Raw genomic sequence first — 19332 nt, 5'->3', positions numbered from 1 at the left:
CAGTACTAAGCTCTTACGAGGTTGTACTTGAAATATGGTTCCTTATTGTTTGAAATGTGTAAAAATGTTCTTATTACAACCTCTTACCCATGTAATTCCACGTGGAAAAGCCACTTTCACAAAGAGGAGACACAAAGGTTACAAGACAAAGGAAGGTTTCTGTGACCACAGAGGAATTTCTTGTTTAAAATATTTTCCCAGAGCTTCTTCAGAAGCAAGTGCATCGTTCTCCCTCAATTAGTAGCAGCAGCCAATAAAATAACCAACTTCATAATCCCAATCACATCAGGGACTCAACTATTCACATAAACAGTGAATGAAGGTTGGTGGAAAAACAAATTCCTTTTTTCCACTGGCTTTCTAGAAAAGCCAATAATCACTAATGGGACGTTACAAATTTATTAGTGGTGAAAGTGACACTTGATTGGATATTACTGGGTGCGTAAATATGTTTTTATATCGTATTAGCAGCTTGATTTTCATTGCCATCATCCTTTGCCATATTTTATTTATTCTGTCAGTAGAAATATAGGACAATCAAACTGCAATCTTTGTTAAATGACTTCTGAACAGCAGATAGCAGAAGATATGCTTACATAGAATTCAAGGCATGGTTGCAGACACTTTAGTCCAACTTGTTACTGCCTGGGGTTCACTCTCTTCTCATCCTCATCTAACCCTGTCACAATCACCTTGCCCACTGACCCAGCACCTACAAATCTCATGATGACTGTTTGCATCCCCCTCACAACTCACATCATCATCCATAAACTATGTTCGATCCCCAAGCATAAATTGTGAACAGCTTGGGCCCAAGCATTGATCTTCGTGGAGCTCCAGTAGTTATGGCCCAACCTAAGAATAACCCAGTCATATTTCCTGTTAACCAATCTTCAGTACATGCCAGTACATTACCTCCTGTCCCATATGCTCTAATTTTGTTTGTTAAAACTCTTGCATGGAATCTTATGAAACTCCAAATACATCACGTCCATTGGCTGTCCACAGGGAGGAGACACTCTTTCAAAATTAGGATCACCTTTTTTGGATAGATAAGGGCTTCTGTTTTCTCTCCAAGGGTTGTGCAGCTTTGGAACTATCTGCCTCAGAAAGCTGTGTAAGAGGGATCATCGAACATTTGTAAAATGGAAGTAGATAGGTTATTGTTAGGCAAGGGATTCAACAGTTATCGGGATTAGATAGGATTTTATTGAATGGTAGAGCAGGCTTGAGAGTCTGAATGATCTATTTCTGCCACTATTTTCTATATTCATATGATGACCCTTGTCTACTCTGCTCGTAGCATTCACAATAAAACTTCCATCAAGTTTGTCAAGCATGACTTTCCATTCACAAATCCTGATTGCTCTTCCCAATCAGATTTTTATTTTATAAATATCTGGTTATCACATTCTTTAGTGGACTCTATATTTTTCCTACAACTGACATCTGGCGAATAGGTTGGTGGTCCTTTCTTTTCTCTCTGTGTCTTTTCCTCAATGGTGGAGTTACATTTATAACTGCCCAATCTGGAGGCACCACTCCAACATCTAATAGAATCTTGTCAGATGATCACCAATGCACCCACAATTTAAATGGCCACTTCTTTCAATAGTTTGTGATGCATTTTATCAGGTCTTGGGGCTTTGTTAACTTATAGTCCCATTAATTTCTCCAATACTACTTTATGAAAAAAAATCTGTCAGTTCCTCATTCTCACTAATGCCTTGTATTTTATTATTTCTGGGAGATTTTTTGTTTCTCTCTCAGTGAAGACAGATGCAAAACTATTTTTGACGTTCTTCGCTATGTACCACCAGAAATTATCCTGACTCTGCCTGCAGTGGACCCCATTTGTCTTTGTTTTTCTTCCTTTTTACATTCCTATGCTTCTGGCTAGTTTACCTTTATTTTTCCCTTCTTTTGATTTTTTTTTGGTTCTGCTTTGGCTAAATTCTAAAATGCTCCCAATCCTCAGGTATACCAACACAAAAGCAAAATACTGCGGACGCTGAAAATATAAAATAAAAACTCAAGATGCTGGACCTGCTTTACAGGTGTGGCAGCATCTGTGGAGAGACAGAAAGAGAGTTTACATGAGTCTAATAGGGGTTCCAAAGAAGAGTCACATTAGACGTGAAGCATTAACTCTGTTTCGTGTTCCACAGATTCAACCAAATATGCTGAGTACCTCCAACACTTCCTGCATTTTAATAAATTTATAACCTCCTTCTTTCATCTATTACGATCCTTAACTTCCTTTATTAGTTATAGTTGATTCACTTTCCATGTTGGATTTTTTTACATTAAAGGTATGTATATTTATTACAAATCATGTATCAATTCTTTCAGTGGTAGCCAATGCCTGACCACCATCATGTCTTTTAATGTATTTTCTCAATCTACCACAAGCAACTTTCCCCTCCTGCCTTCAGTTTCCTTTGTTTAGGTTTAAGGGAATGGGTTTTGATTGAACTATATAGTTCCCAAAATTAAAGGAAAATTCAAGCATATTTCGGTCAATTTTCCCTAAAGATTAATCGACAAGGTGATGAATTAACCCTTTCTCGTTGTATGATTCTATATCTAAAACAGCATGTATATATTCCTCTAGGTAGTCAAAGCCAGTTTTTACCACTCACAGGTTTTCCTATTTTTCAGATTTAATTTCCAGTGTAAAACTTTGGATTGATGGGTTCCAAAAAAAGAGGAAGAGAAACAATTTAAAATATTTTGAACATTGCTAAAACTCAAAACAACAAGGAAAAGGCATGAACAGTTTACCCCTAACCCTGAGATGGTGGGGTTAAAATGTAAGGCAGAATATAAGATAGGTGACATCATAGCTGGGCCTGTTATTAAGTTTCATTCACGTAAACAGGCAGCCAATATGATAATCTTCATTTAGAGCAACAATTCAACATGATTTTTAATTCCTTTTTGTGAAAAACCTAACTTTATTACTATAGCATTAAGCACTTATTCTATCATGAAGATATGATAATGAAAGAGATTTTGTGCAGGAGAACGTTGTGATCCTGATCTTTCTACATAATGCTTTGGTATTGACTTGATCCAGCCTTTGATTTATCACGACAGATCTTAGGGAATTATCTGTGTGGCAACTACTACAGTACCATGGCTTTGTAACAAACAAAGAATTGCTGTCATTTAAAGAATATTGCCCTTACCGCAGAATGTAAAGATGATCCAGATTACAGAACAATTGCTCCTTTACCAGCTGACAATTGGATTCAGAGATGCACACTCACTGCATCAATGGCAACATGGTTATAACTTAAAATGCATCTTACAATGCAGATCCTGCTCATTTCCAGATGTAATAATCTGTTTGGAAAAGCATTTTGTGTTTGCTGCATTCTCAGCCAGGAGTGAAAAAGGTAGAAGCTGCAATTTTCGAGTATCACACACCAAAACGTACCTCCAAGTCAGTACCGAATCTCAGGGTTAAAGTGACAGTGATAAACTGCTCAAGTTTTGGTCCAGCAGTTTATGACAAATGTATGCTATCAGTGGGAGGCCTTGACCACTGGCCAGACATATTCAGAAACCATGGGCGTACTGCCCACAATCTGTAATCTGCTAAAATTCATGGTTGAAAAATTGTAGACAATGCGACCTGCAATGTGGACAGCCAGTGGTCCAGGCTGTTCATGGATTTGTTTTCATTCATAAAATCTGGCTTCTGGATGTCAGCTCTTCTTTTCAATCTGCTCCAGGCTCTGTGCTTTAATCTGTTTGACATGTCATTATAATAGATCATAAATCCATCAACGCGATTTCTATTATCACAACACCTTATCCTTGGATCAGAGTTTCAAAACAGCAAACTCTTGGCCAGTTTTACATAATCCAATTATAAGAGCATAAGAGAATTGAATAAATGCCATTTATTTCTTTCTTCATTTATATTGCTCTTCACATAACCAACTTGAATTTAAATCTATGCCTGAATTTAAGCTGAGGTTTGAATCAATTAGCCAGTGGTTCTCAGTTTAAATTGCTCCACTGTTCCACACAACTGCAACAAGCCTCAAATTCTTTACAAATATATTTACATACATTATTTAATGGTCATTACTTTGCCATTAGATTTTTCCCTTGATAACATCTGCCAACACTTTTGACCGAATTTGTAAGATTCCACTGGCATTGTGGAGCTTAACCAACAGTGAGTGGGAAACAATGATGCTTCCGCCTACAGGAGAAAATTCTGCCCGGCAATATTTATATATAAAGAGAGAGTTTCAGAACGCTCAGGAAGAACTTGTTGTTCTCATCCGGACTTTGAGACAAATGTAAGGGGTGAGCAAAGGAGTGAGCCAATGAATAAAGTGGTGCTTGCTGGATTGTCATACCTGTCACTGTATGCTGCAGCGGCAGCAGCTGCAGCAGGCTGGGCATATCTGTATGCTGCATAGCCTCCCTGGAATAGAAAGAAGAGCTTGATTATAGACTGTGTTGAATAGATTAATACTGTGGCAAATGATGCTTAGTCTGTAAGATGGAGGCAATGAAATGGTCAGGGAAGTAGAGGCTCTGCAAACAGTCACAACCCAGAGATGCAGGCAAACCACGAGCAGGGCTGATTGGCGCCATCTAGATCTGAGGCGCAATTAATTTGGATGGAAAGAATTGCTGACCTGTTGAGATTGTGCTACTTACTGTACTCTTGTGAACATCAATTTGTTAGGTCATTATTGCTACTAAGCATTTGCCCAGGAAAAATTCCTCATGAAAAGAATTCTTTTAAGTTGGTGCAAAATACATTGCTGGTATATAAGTTCTGGCGAAGACCGAGAGACCTGTACAGTTGCATCCCAATATGAACTGCTGCTTTTGATAATTGACTATCTCCTTTCTCAGGTGACAGAGTATCCGTGAAAACAACAGGCACTTTAGAAAGCAAACAAAGTTAATCTTTGTCTGTAACACACTAAACCCGCTCACTTTCCCTCGTGACTTATGTATGCTCTTAAAGATTAAAAAGTATAAACACAGAATTAGAAATCTAGTGCCAAAGGATACTTTCTGTTGTTAACTACATGGGACTTTTCTAATAACTATATATTTTTCTGGGAAGACTTAGGGTTTGTTGGAAGAAATATTAGCTTCTGAATCCTTATAGAAGTGTGCCCTATATCTGCTCCTCAGAATATGTTGTTAGTGCTTGTTCAATGTGTAGTTCAGAAGTGGAAGTCAAGTTTTCCAATGTTTTACTAACTCTTTAAAAAAAATGTTATGAATTTGGTAGTGCTGCTCCAACTAAGCTATCATTAAATAACACATGGATTTTTTTTAGAGCCACACTGGAGTATTGACATGCCCTGGAACTATCCATCTTGCCCTCTCCAATACACTAATTGCTAACACCAGTCTAAAGAAAACAATTTAAATGTTTTGTGGCAGCGTTACAAATCCTGCTGCTGTCAGCTTTAAAATGGTAGAGAAGCCACAGCATCTGTCCTCCCAATTCTGGTCAGAGTCTGTAACAGAATATCACTGATGACATTAAAAACAAATTACCCAGCCTTGCCAGAAACAGTGAGAAGAACCAAGGGAGTAACATGCTCAATTTCAACAACAAGGATGAAGTGTTAGCTGGGTTCAGATTCATCTCATAGTGTTTCATGACTTGAACATTCTGTGCTTTAACAATAACCATTCAAACCTGTAACTGATATATTTGTTGAAAATAAATTCTTATGATTTATCAGTGGGCTCCTGAAACTAGAATTATAGGATCCTAGCAGTGCAGCAAGATGCCATTCAGCCCATCAAATTTGCACTATTCTTTTGAAGAGCGTCCCACCCAGATCCAGCTCCCTACCCTATCCTGTAACCCTACCTTGACCATGGCTAACGCACCAAGCCGACACATCGCTGGACATTACAGACAATTTAGCATGGCCATTCCACCTAACTTGCACATATTTGGGCTGGGGGATGAAACTGGAGCAACCACACAAACACAAGGTGAACATGCAGACTCCACACAGTCACCCAAAACTGGAATCAAATCCAGGTCCCAATTGCTGTGAGACAGCAGTGCTAACCACTGAGCTACCCGTGAAATTCATGAGGAGGGATTTGAATTTGGGATTGGAGTGATGGCTGGCAGGTTTTCCTAATAAAAGAAGTGACTTCTCATTGTTTTGTATTAAGAAAATAGTAACATCCAGATGCTAGGGAGCAGAACTGATAAGCGCTAATGGATGAACAGCCCTGCATGGGCTGCAATGCTGAAGCTTTGGCGAAGCAGGTGGGGGCTGGTGAAGTGTTTAGTGTCTCAGCAGTGTGTTCAGAATGGGAATCAGACACTGCAGAGATTTCGATAGAAGATGCAGTGAGCATGGCAGTGACTGATCGATCTGAAACCTCAATACTGTTAAACCCCTCATATACTGTGCTAAGCGCAGTGTTAATTAAAACACAGGGACTGCAGCCTGGGTCCTTGGCATCATGCCATCTCATTCACATTTTAAACAGCAATTGAATGAATGGAACTGGGTATTGTTGGGTCCACAGAGGGCTGCCTATCTAATAAAGTCATCCCCTCCCTCCCCCTTATGGGAGTTTTAGGCTCATTAACATTCAGATGGGATTTTTTAAAAATATTAACCTAGAAATTAAATTAAAAGGTAAGAGAAATCATCCTGTAGATAGCTTCAATTATACAGCTCTTCAAATAAATCTCTCATAAACCTTTCACAAGGATCTTAAACGATTCCTAAACAGCGGCCCTCCTCCCGAAGGTTAATGGGTGTTTCTTCACAATCTACTGCAGCCTATAAATCTGTGACAATTTTCATTTTGTACACTGATGAACTGGGTTCAGATCCCGTTACAAAACACACATAGCTGCTGCCCTCTCCATCATGATATTTTAATTACAACCTGTCCAAAATAAAGTTGAGTTTTTATTTGCTACAATGTCAATTAATGTCTCTCAGCTGGAGGTAACATGTTGCTGTGGAATCCCTTATATAGGAATTGGATGAAATATATTAAAACTTAATTTGCTCTGTACACTTGGTAGGTACCAAGGGGACTACACCCTGGGATGTACTAATCCGGTTCACAGCGGTCAGGCAACAGTTTTATGTCATCTGGTTCTCCATAGGCAGTACCATTTTTAAATGGCCATTCTGATTAAAACGACATTGATGTTTTAATCATTCCTTTGCCATTAAATCCAATTTACAATGATGTGTTCTTGCATAGTTACAGCTGATTTCTCTAGCCTAGAATCATTGGGGAGCAAAATAGACCAGTCAGCATCATGGGCTAGCTCTGCCATTCAGATAAATTACAGTTGATCCTTTTTAACCCCCCCAAAAAAACACAATCTAGAGCAGACTGGGCTTGAGAACAAGTTAGTATCATACAGTGGTGTGCAAGCTCTCCAAATAAGTGGCCAAAATACACATCAAACTTTCACTGTGGAGGGTGGGGAAATGTAGTTTGCAAAATAAAAGTACAAAAACTTTGAACTTCCCTTTTATTTGCAGTGCAAATCAGTAAGATGGTTGCTAAGGTCACATGAGTAAATAAAGTGCTTGGATACACTTCTTCAATCTTTTATGATCAATTTCCCCATTCAAAAAATTTAGACTTTTAAAACTGATCATGCGTTGAAATTACAAAGCCTCCCACATGAATTTAGATTAGATTAAATTAAATTAAATTAAATTACTTACAGTGTGGAAACAGGCCCTTCGGCCCAACAAGTCCACACCGACCCGCCGAAGCGCAACCCACCCATACCCCTACATTTACCCCTTACCTAGCACTACGGACAATTTAGCATGGCCAATTCACCTGACCTGCACATCTTTGGACTGTGGGAGGAAACCGGAGCACCCGGAGGAAACCCATGCAGACACGGGGAGAACGTGCAAACTCCACACAGTCAGTCGCCTGAGTCGGGAATTGAACCCGGGTCTCTAGCGCTGTGAGGCAGCAGTACTAACCACTGTGCCACCGTGCCGCCCAACAATTTCCTGCAGTGTTTGCTCAAAGCTTTTCTTCAAATTGCGAGCAGATTTTTGGGTGAAGCAAGAAATATGCTTTTTTAATGCATGTTGCAATTGAGTCTTTCCTTAAGTTGGTCATCACTGAGATTGTCTTTATTGTCTGTTGCTTGCATTTTATGGCACAAATGCAAGTGGCATTAAAAATCCCAAAGCTTTCTCAATTGCAGGTAATTAAACATGTGCCGAGAGTGCATAAATGAGTTGAAGCTTTATTTTTCATTCAATAGTTTTAATGCTTTTCTTGACTCCTTACTGTTCATACTGATTTACACCGACTTTATAGTTGGTGTATTCTCACAAGATTCACTGGAAATTCGAGAATAACTTGACCTTGGCAAAGTAGGTACATTTTCAAGTCTAGCTTCCAGATGCATCTACAGGGCATATAGCAGATGAGGTTCTGTACCAGAGTAAAGTAAAAATCTCAAACTACTTACACACACCAAAATCCTGTTGTTCAGTGAGAATCTAGCTAAAGATCAATGAATAAAACTGAATCAATAATTTCCAATCAATTCATTTATTGCTCCATGCATGTCATATTCAATATGACACTGTTAAACTTAGGAATGTCAGAAATTTTGAGGGAAATTTCCCCTTGGGATTTCAATCATGAAATTTCACCTGAAATCACACTTGCTTACACACTCTTTAAAATAATGTCACATTTATGCAAATCAATGTATGACACAGCAGGGATGCAGGCCATTTGACCCATCATGGATGTGCATACATTTCATGCCAATCTTTTTAGCATGTGCTGGTTTGTAAAATTGGGCTTAAATCAGTGTAAAGAATTGGGACCTGAGGGAAGCACAGAACTCAGACCATATTTCTTTAGGAATAAAAATTCGAGTTTGAAGCCATTTAATCATTAGTCACAGACATTAGGCACAGCTTGTTTAAGAACTTGCAATCGAGGAAGCTTTCCAATTTTTAATGTCACACAAACTGAATGCCACAAAATGCATTCAGAAAAACAAAATACCACAGCAGATCTCAGTGAGGATAAATTTAAAAATTGCAGAAAAGTATCAGAAGTAAGCCTTTGTTTCCTGCTGTACCAAAAATTCTAAGAATTTTAAATCCTTTCTAAAACAGTATAATTACAGGAAATTAAATTAAGGCTGCATCCACTGTAATGAGGCAAGCAGCTGAGTATTTTCACCCAGAGACATATGCAATCAGGACGTGCACAAATACCTGGCATAAATCAGTGAGGAAATTTAGAAATATAGTCATTTAGCAACAGAGTGTCCTCACTATTTTGCATTACTTATCCACTTTTTGCCCTATTTCCACATGCCTCTTGGTTGTGATATTCAGGAAGGTTTACTCATTTGATCCTAAACCTTTTCATTATGTATTCTGTTTCAACCACAAATTTCAGTTCTTGTTTAATTTACAGCTAATGTTTTAGAGAATACTTTTTATAGCATGGGAATGTGAGGATCTCTTTAGTACTGACGGTAACGAAGGAACTCAACTTGCTGCATGAGCTTGCAAGAGACAGTCTCTGTCTGAATGAGATCCCTTTGGGATGTCACACTGCAGTGCAGCCTGAGGCTACTTGTTTCCATGAAAACCATTACAGTACTAATATTGGATGCAATGGAAGACAGTAGTTTGTCAAATGGACCAGAAACATAAAATGTTTTTCATTATGCACTTGCACGATATTTATTTAAATATGCTGTTTTAGTCATTTTTGTGTAGGCTACATGATATAATCAGCCCGTAAGCCATGGTCTCAGCTGAAGTTTGTTGCACCTGCTATTTCCAGTCACTCCATTTCAATTATTAAGCAACAATGAGCACTGTTTGCAAATGATTCTTAAACTAATCACATTTTACAAAACAAATTTGTAAGAACAGTGTCTTAATCATACAGATTCAATGGTCACAAATCACTTAATACCTCAGAATTCATGCACCCAAGAAAATATGTAGAATTTGCCTGCCTGTGGCAGTAAAATGTAAGGAAACAGTGATAAAAGAGCGCAACATCTACTGTGGAAATAAATGCTCAATCAGCAACAGCTACTCTCACTGTAGCTGGATTCTGAAAGCTATCTGTTACATTTTTTGTCCAATAAGACGGTTTTGCTCATACAGTTTGGTGCTCTGGTCATGGATAATGAATAACAATGAGGCAATCAAACAAACCATGAAGAATGAAGGAAAAAAAGATTTAATAACCAGTTAATTAAAAGCTTTGTGAAAAATAATTGCAATTCTGCTATAAAAGATGGATCATCAATTTCTGGTAGACATTTTCAAAGTCTTCCCCAGTCAAATAGGATGGCGAAGGTTTCTGGAAATCTGCGAAAAAGGGCATAAAGAGGCACAGAGCACAACAATGATCAACCTTTTAATACTACTTTCAAAAAGGCATCAGGCAGAGTTTGCTGATCCTACACCTGAGCATATTGCATCAGGCACAGAAAATTGAAGTTAACCAAATGGGGAGTATTTATTTCGAAGAGAAAGGTTTCTCTGGATTTTTCATCCTTTTAAATTTAAGGACAGGGCTGTCTTCCTTACCGGCAAATGACTTTCCTTTATTTGCTTCAGCCATGCATTCCAGGAATTACAGAAACAGGGAAATCTAACAAAACCTGAACTTGGCGGATCAACTAGGCACATTAATCAGCATCACTCCAGATTCAAATACAGACCTCAACATTTTTCACAGCTGAAAATGTGTTGCTGGAAAAGCGCAGCAGGTCAGGCAGCATCCAAGGAGCAGGAGAATCGACATTTCGGGTATGAGCCCTTCTTCAGAAATTAGGAAAGTGTGCAAAGCAGGCTAAGATAAAAGGTAGGGAGGAGGGACTTGGGGGAGGGGCGTTGGAAATGCAATAGGTGGAAGGAGGTTAAGGTGAGGGTGATAGGCCAGAGTGGGGGTGGGAGCGGAGAGGTCAGGAAGAAGATTGCAGGTTAGGAAGGTGGTGCTGAGTTCGAGGGTTGGACTGAGACAAGGTGGGGAGGGGAAATGAGGAAACTGGAGAAATCTGAGTTCATCCTTTGTGGTTGGAGGGTTCCTAGGCGGAAGATGACGCGTCGTGTTGCTATGGTCTGGCGATGGAGGAGTCCAAGGACCTGCATGTCCTTGGTGGAGTGGGAGGGGGAGTTGAAATGTTGAGCCACGGGGTGGTTGGGTTGGTTGGTCCGGGTTCCCAGAGGTGTTCTCTGAAACGTACCGCAAGTAGGCAGCCTGTCTCCCCAATATAGAGGAGGCCACATCGGGTGGAACAGATGTGGTAAATAATGTGTGTGGAGGTGCAGGTGAATTTGTGGTGGATATGGAAGGATCCCTTGGGGCCTTGGAGGGAAGTAAGGGGGTAGGTGTGGGCGCAAGTTTTGTATTTCTTGCGGTTGCAGGGGAAGGTGCCGGGAGTGGAGGTTCGGTTGGTGGAGGGTGTGGACCTGACGAGGGAGTCACGGAGGGAGTGGTCTTTTTGGAACGCTGATAGGGGAGGGGAGGGAAATGTATCCCTGATGGTGGGGTCCGTTCGGAGGTGGCGGAAATGACAACGGATGATACGATGTATATGGAGGTTGGTGGGGTAGTAGGTGAGGACCAGTGGGGTTCTGTCCTGGTGGCGATTGGAGGGGCGGGGCTCAAGGGCGGAGGAGCGGGAAGTGGAGGAGATGTGGTGGAGAGCATTGTCGACCACGTTTGGGGGGAAATTGCGGTCTTTGAAGAAGGAGGCCATCTGGGTTGTTCGGTATTGGAACTGGTCCTCCTGGGAGCTGATGCGGCGGAGACGAAGGAATTGGGAATATGGGATGGCATTTTTACAGGGAGCAGGGTGGGAGGAGGTGTAGTCTAGGTAGCTGTGGGAGTCGGTCAGTTTATAGTAAATGTCCGTGTTGATTCGGTGACTCCCTCGTCAGGTCCACACCACCCACCAACCCAACCTCCACTCCCGGCATCTTCCCCTGCAACTGCAAGAAATGCAAAACTTGCGCCCACACCTCCCCCCTCACTTCCCTCCAAGGCCCAAGGGATCCTTCCATATCCACCACAAATTCACCTGCACCTCCACACACATCATTTACTGCATCCGCTGCACCCGATGTGGCCTCCTCTATATTGGGGAGACAGGCTGCCTACTTGCGGTACGTTTCAGAGAACACCTCTGGGACATCCGGACCAACCAACCCAACCACCCCGTGGCTCAACACTTCAACTCCCCCTCCCACTTCACCAAGGACATGCAGGTCCTTGGACTCCTCCACCGCCAGACCATAGCAACACGACGACTGGAGGAAGAGTACCTCATCTTCCGCCTCGGAACCCTCCAACCACAAAGGATGAACTCAGACTTCTCCAGTTTCCTCATTTCCCCTCCCCCCACCTTGTCTCAGTCCCAACCCTCGAACTCAGCACCACCTTCCTAACCTGCAATCTTCTTCCTGACCTCTCCGCCCCCACCCCCACTCCGGCCTATCACCCTCACCTTGACCTCCTTCCACCTATCACATTTCCAATGCCCCTCCCCCAAGTCCCTCCTCCCTACCTTTTATCTTAGCCTGCTTGGCACACTTTCCTCATTCCTGAAGAAGGGCTCATGCCCGAAACGTCGATTCTCCTGCTCCTTGGATGCTGCCTGACCTGCTGCGCTTTTCCAGCAACACATTTTCAGCTCTGATCTCCAGCATCTGCAGTCCTCACTTCCTCAACATTTTTCAGGCAATTCATCTATTCCTGCTAGAAACATTGACATTGTCGATGTCCAACTCAGAACTTAAACTGTTTGTCTTAAATCAGTGCTACTCAACTTCCCCCCCCCCCCAACTACTGTGGCCCATTCTGCAGAGATTCCAAAGGGACAGGAGAATAGAGCTCCCAGAGGAGGGTAGGGCATGGGATGTTGTATTTTAGGGGCATGGTAAGAGTTGGAGAGTCATACGCGACTATCAGTTTGTCTTTTTTTTAAAAAGAAACACAAGCGCTGATCACAGCTCAAAGGTCACCTTCAGCTGTCAGTTCACAGCTCAAAACTAAAAATGGTAAAACATAAAGAAAAACAGTGAGGGTTCCGACAGTGAGGAGTAAAGCTGTGAGGAAGGACAGCGAGAGACAAAAAAAAATGCAGATGCTGGAATCCAAAAGGAGACAAACAGAAGGCTGGAAGAGCACAGCAAGCCAGGAAACATCAGGAGGTGGAGAAGTCAATGTTTCTGGTCTAACCCTTCTCGGAACATCAGACTTCTCCACCTCCTGAGACGCTGCCTGACTTCCAGCCTTCTGTTTGTCTACCAGGGAGGACAGTGAGAGCAAATGGAAGTAGAGTTGTGAGAGCTGGGGAGGGGGGGGGGGGGGGGGGGGGGGTTGTTGCTGCAGTTGGTTGCTTGCTTTTTTTTCCATCTACCATTATGTTCTATTGGAAGAAATAACACAGCCTTGGAGGAGGCTCATTAGACCACACTCACAAGACCAAGGCAAGAAAATAATTCACATACACACACACCAAGGGCTAATCCCATGGCTGTTCCACCTGTGTGATCAGTAAGGACTGGGAGCTCACAGCCTCAGTTGCTTGCCTTGTGACCTCATGGGGGATCACAGCTTATGATTTGGGAACACTCCATCTTAAATTTGAAGAAAATATAGTGCAGTATAAAGTCTGTGCAAAACCTTATCCAAAAATACCATGAGATCCAGTACTCTTTTACAGCAGGATTGCTGACAGCCCCAACATAGAATGTAGACTATTATGGATAACTTCAAGGCAAACCGAAAACCAGTGAGATAACAATCACAACAACTGAGATCCAGCTGCTCAGGCCTACTTAATATCCCTTCGTGTGTGTAGCTTGAAATTTAATCTATCATCAGATTTATTCCCCACTCTAACCACAGCAGCAGGACTATTGGATCATTATCTCACTACTGCAAGATACAGAGTCTAAGTGTTCTGGAGGAAAAGCACTGTAGTTATACTCAATTTAGTGGTTGAGTAAACCCTTTATGCTGGTAACAATCAACTGTGATCTTGTACTTGAGGCTCATTCATTCAGTATCAACCTTGAAGGAAGGTACAGAGATATTATCTACTCTATTTGGTAAAGTTTTGAAGTAATTTGTGGTATTATACGATTCAATGTATTGCCAAGCTACCGAGTAATGCTATTTATATGCGTAAGTGGATTTGCTGTATAATGAGACTCGTTCATTGTGGTCTCTGATCTGTGCCCCTTTTGGAACAGGCTGATATTAAACAGTGACTTCACTGAAATTCTTTCATTAGTAAATTTAAAACGGCAATTTCTGATTACAAAAGAAGTGTTGACTTAAGCTTCAACTTGTAGCTTGTTCTAAATCCTTGTCCTTTAACTTAACAGTTTGAGAAATTATGCAGTTCGATTTTAATTTTCAAATGTAGCAAATGTTCTTAAAATTATGTAATGAGCTAAATTTGTTCAAAATGGTTCACCCTTCTCTTGGTAACTGGTAGATATCATTTGGTTTTTATATTTGTTCCTGCTGGATTATAAGTGCTCTAATTTAATTAGATTCATGCCAAACCAATTTGACATAAGAGCAACTGTATCATTTTAATAATCAGAACTGCTAAACCTGTCTCTAATTAAGAACTACTGTTCTGCTCTAATAATGATCAAAGACCTGCCTCTTCAAGGGGGCATTGAGCATTTCTTTTAGATGTATTGATGTATGAAGTTTTGAATGGTTTAGCACCAATGTACATATCCAAAGGAATTTCAATAAGTTCAATCAATTTCTGCAGGTGAAGTAGATATTGTTTCTGTAATAATTGTACACCTTCCGAATGCAGACAAAAGTTAGGCATGTGTGCTTTCAACTCACCAGTTGTAAACGATTTGATTTTAAAATCAATACTCACGTAAATTTCTGCCCCATAAAACCCATCCTGGTAAACAACTCTGCAAAAAACAGGAAGCATCATGAATTATCTTTCACATATTTGATCGTAAAACATCTGCTATTAAACCTGGATATGATCAGAGGACAGTACTCCACTAATGAGCAAACCCATCAGTTGCAGCGTCTAGGCTACATTCAAACCAAGACAACAATACATACATTTCTTTGTCAAATTGAGCACACCTTAATACATACAGTCCCAGAAGGCATGTAAGAGTTTGACATGATCAAGTAGCTGAGATTTTTATATTAGGTTTTCAACCTGTTGTGGACGTGATAACCAACCACACAAAGATCTCAGTTTGGCAGCTTTTGACTAGAGAATACCATTCTCCAGGCTGTGCAGGAATTTGTGCTCTTATGATTACAGTGAACAATGGGAAGATTTCTGAGATTTTCATACAAAAGCCACAGCTTAAATCCTTAATGCCTGAAGGTACTTTTTAATCATGGCTTTTCCTCCTCAGCTCCCCAGTTCCATCCAAGAAAAACCTCGATAAATCACCACTATGTACCACTAATTCACAATTGTATGCTGTTCAATAGAGAAATTTATAGTGGCATGAAGCTTCGCCTGTTACAGCAAAATAAAACCCTGCCAACTTGAATTGTAGGATTGATGGCATTCACACTGTCCCAACCTCCTGGCTGGATAAGGATCCCTGCTGGTAAATTTGTACTTCTATAGACTAAGGACTTGCTTTTTGTAGCATGGTGTTGCAGACTAATGTAGAAGAGATGAGATGTATGCCAAGAACAAGGTCAAAATGTAGCTTTCTGTGCATGACAGGAATTATATACAAAGTGCTCATTTACTAATAACAACAAATTGTTGACTGAAAGTTGATCTCCTTGGAAATTGTGCAAGGAATATATTACTTGGGATCAGACTCAGTTGTTACTTATTTTTTTTTTACAGATTTTCTTAGATTATATATGAAGCATCAATAATAAATATCAGCTGATCTTAAGATGTTTGATGGAGTTGAAGCACATTTGCAGTTCTTTTTACCCCCTAGTGACAGCAGAATTTTGGAAATTGTTTGCCTTGTTTTCATTTCAGAAGCTGATATGCCATAAAGATGATCAAACCTAATGTGAATTTGTCCATATGTGGATGTATAATTTTTTTTAGATAATTACATAATGTAACTTCTCAGGAAAGAAAAACACTCAGGAATAGTCATCACAAATAATAATTCTGTGCTGGAAAAGTAAGTTAATCACTAGAGACATTTTTCAGCAATTGGTCAATAGAACCCAACCTACCACTTATAACGTGAAACTTTACACCAATTGCTACAGGAATATAGGAGTAGGCCAATCAGTCCCTCCAGTCTGTTTCACTTTCAATTAGAACTGATCTGTCTCTTGCAGTATTTACTTATCTTCACTCCTTTGGCGTTCCAGATTTCCACTAATCTTTGTTTAAAATAACAAGTTTTTTTTGGTTTAACCCCTAAATTGATGAGCTCTCACTTGAGAATCACGATCCCTTGTTCTCGATTCCTCCAGCAACTAAAGTAGTTCCTCCATGTATAGCCAAACAATGCTAATTATTATTTTCTGAAGCTCAATTAGGTCATGCTTTAATATAAGAAAGCAAAGTAACTATATGCCAATTGTATACCTAATTCACCACTTGGAGAATTTGACTCCAGTGAATCTGTGGTATGCCATCTTCAAGGCCAGTGTATCATCCCAAAGGGATGACATCCAGAACTGGACACAGGAGGAGCCACTAAATTGAGTGTCATACTTAAACTTGGCAGGCGCCTTTCTATTCCTTCATCCATAGGTCCAGGTGACAACACAGTTGCTTCCTGTTTTCAAAGGCTCGAGGTTCAACTTCCATCCCAGAGTTTATGATGCTTCTGGTGTAGTAATGTGCGGGTGCTGCACTGATAGAGGTGCTGTCATTTGAGAGAATCTTGTAGCACAGTGGTAGTGTCCCTACCTCTAGCCCAGTACATTCTGTTTCAAGTGCCACCTACACCAGATGTTTTTAACCAACCTCTTCAGACGTGCTATGACACATCTCTGGAACAGTTGGGACTTGAACCCAGGACTCCTGGATCAGAGGTTGGGGAACACTAACACTGTGCAACAAGAGCTCGCTCCACCTGCCCCTGACATGTGTCATAGCGTGCATGAAAAGGTTAATTAAAAGTATCTAGAAGAGTCAGAGGAGGGAAGAAGAGGAACATCAGTTGACAGGTTGATAGAAAGGAATGATTTCATCTGGTGATAGCATCCAAAGTGTTAGAGGATAGTCTTAAAAATAATTAGGCTACATGGGGTTCGGAGCATTTCTTCACACAAAGGGTGAAAGAGGACTATGTATGGTGATTAGGTCAATGAAATTATTCAATGTCGAATTAGATAGATTTTTGACAGACAAGGGAGTCAAATGTTATTGGGTAAAGACAGGAAAGTGGAGTTGAGACCACAACAGATCAGCCATGATCTTAAAGAATCTTCTTAAACCAGCTCCAAGAACTGAACGGCCTATCCTTCCTCCTAACTCCTTTGTTCCTATAAAGAATAGTGGAAATTGGGAACTGGCTTTCCCAAGAAGCTGTTGATCTATGTCACCTAAAATTTGTCAGAACTCAAATTGATAACGCTTATTAAAGAAGAGTTTTAATGCTTATAGAAGTAAGGGAGATTGATGGAGCTAAAATACAGATCAGTCATAATCTAATTGAAGTGCAGAAGCCTGCTTGAGAAGCTGACGGCCTATTCCTGTTCCTGGTTTCTATGCTTCTGCGAACAAGTACAAAACAAAGCTGAGGCCAAGTCAGGATTCCTGGGGACACCATTTATATCCATCAGTGCATGTTCCCTTCATCTAAATCCTGTCAAATTACCAAACCATTTCATAATATTGTAGACTTTCAGTTTTACTAATTATTTATTGTGTGGAAAGCTACCAAATTATTGATGTAATTTCAAATAATCAAAGACTCAAAATCTCTCTGATCCGCTATGCAGGACTTAACCAAAGCATTGAACTGGATTAGCCAGACATGATCTATCTTTCACAAATCTAAGTTGGTTCTCTTTGATCAGCTTATACGTGTTCAGTTCTTCAGTCACTCTGTAGCTAATGACAGATACCAGTAACTTTCCTTTTGTTGATGCTAAACTGGCACTACTTGGCTGCCCTTTCCTTAAATCATGAAGTTTAATGAACAATTTTCCAAATGAGGAGCGCAATCTCTGAACTGAGACAGACTGGAAAATTGTGACTAATGTCACCACCAATAATCTAGATGGAAATTGAAAACTCATACATCTGATCAATTTGTGTATATGTAAATTAAATTAATTAAATTTCATTCCTTGACATTTTTAAATTCCCCGTACCATTGCTATATTGCCTGTTTATTCCACCAAAAATGATACTGTCCATTTCATTCTCACTCCTGTCTTTGCCAATTTCCATTTAATATATTTGCAAAACTTTTATTTAGCATTGATATTTCTTGCAAGATTTTCAGATTCTGTTTTTATAGTTTCTATTCTTATTTGTATCTCTTTGTTGTTTTTCAATAGCTTTCCTAGTCCTCCGGACTTCCATGTATTTCACCTCATACCTGCACAATCCCTCTCAGTTTAACCCGTTAAATTACTCAGTCTGTGCAACAACTATAAGCCCTCAGAGTGAAAGCAAATTTCTTGCTCCTCAATAGCAAGGTTTGATAGAGCTGATGCTCTAACGGTAATATTCAAGCTGCTAGATTACCATTTTACTGATTCTAGTCACACTGAAATGACTGGGTGAGGATAACTGGGAATAGTTTAATTTAAAGCTGGAAGGTTAGGTCATATCTATTATAAGTATTTCATTTATTACAAGTTGAATCTCTCCATTAACTGAGTTATAAAGCAATTAAGTTAATTCGGAAATACAAATTTGTAATCATGCATCCAGATATCTGATAGAACCTTTGAGAAAAAGACACGAGCGCTTATATTCCTTTATTTTTGTAATGGTGACAATAAACGCAGAAATTAAGCAAAGTGAGAAAACGGGTTCATAACTTGCACTCGCATTTCTGGTAAAATAAACAAACAGAGGACAAAAAAAAAAGCTAATATCTATAATCCCTGCTCGAGACAAACAGCAAAATGCTGCAGGGTAAGGTTGAAAATGGACCATTTCTATTTTAGTACAATTCAAGTCAGATACAGGAGCGGGGGCGGGGGGCGGGGGGGGAGCTGTTACTTAGTGGAAGCAAATAATTAACCACATTTGTGGTGAAAAATAGGAACTTCAAATATAAATCGAGGACAAATAATTTTCCTATTAAAACTTTAATTAAAAAGCGATCCAATTATACATCTCCGCTGCAT

At 40.1% G+C, this 19332-nt stretch overlaps 1 protein-coding gene across 25 annotated transcripts in view; it reads right to left on the bottom strand.

Moving 5' to 3' along the window:
- The window catches only part of rbfox3a (RNA binding fox-1 homolog 3a), a 1559488-nt gene that overhangs the window by 32490 nt on the left and 1507666 nt on the right, over window positions 1–19332 (bottom strand). For all 25 annotated transcript variants that reach the window (XR_015761407.1, XR_015761408.1, XM_088000569.1 and 22 more), the window contains 2 exons: window positions 14933–14972; window positions 4380–4447 (listed from right to left, as the gene is read on the bottom strand). Coding sequence is in view for 23 of the 25 variants with exons in the window: in XM_088000569.1 (XP_087856695.1) it covers window positions 4380–4447; window positions 14933–14972 (108 nt within the window). In the remaining 2 variants the exon portion in view is untranslated. The remainder of the gene's footprint in view (window positions 1–4379; window positions 4448–14932; window positions 14973–19332) is intronic.

The sequence above is a fragment of the Chiloscyllium plagiosum genome, unplaced genomic scaffold (genome assembly GCF_037043375.1).
Source record: "Chiloscyllium plagiosum isolate Xiang-an unplaced genomic scaffold, Cpla_swu_hap1 HiC_scaffold_25, whole genome shotgun sequence".
Classification (NCBI taxonomy): Eukaryota; Metazoa; Chordata; class Chondrichthyes; order Orectolobiformes; family Hemiscylliidae; genus Chiloscyllium; species Chiloscyllium plagiosum.
This window is presented reverse-complemented; position numbering and strand designations above follow the sequence as displayed.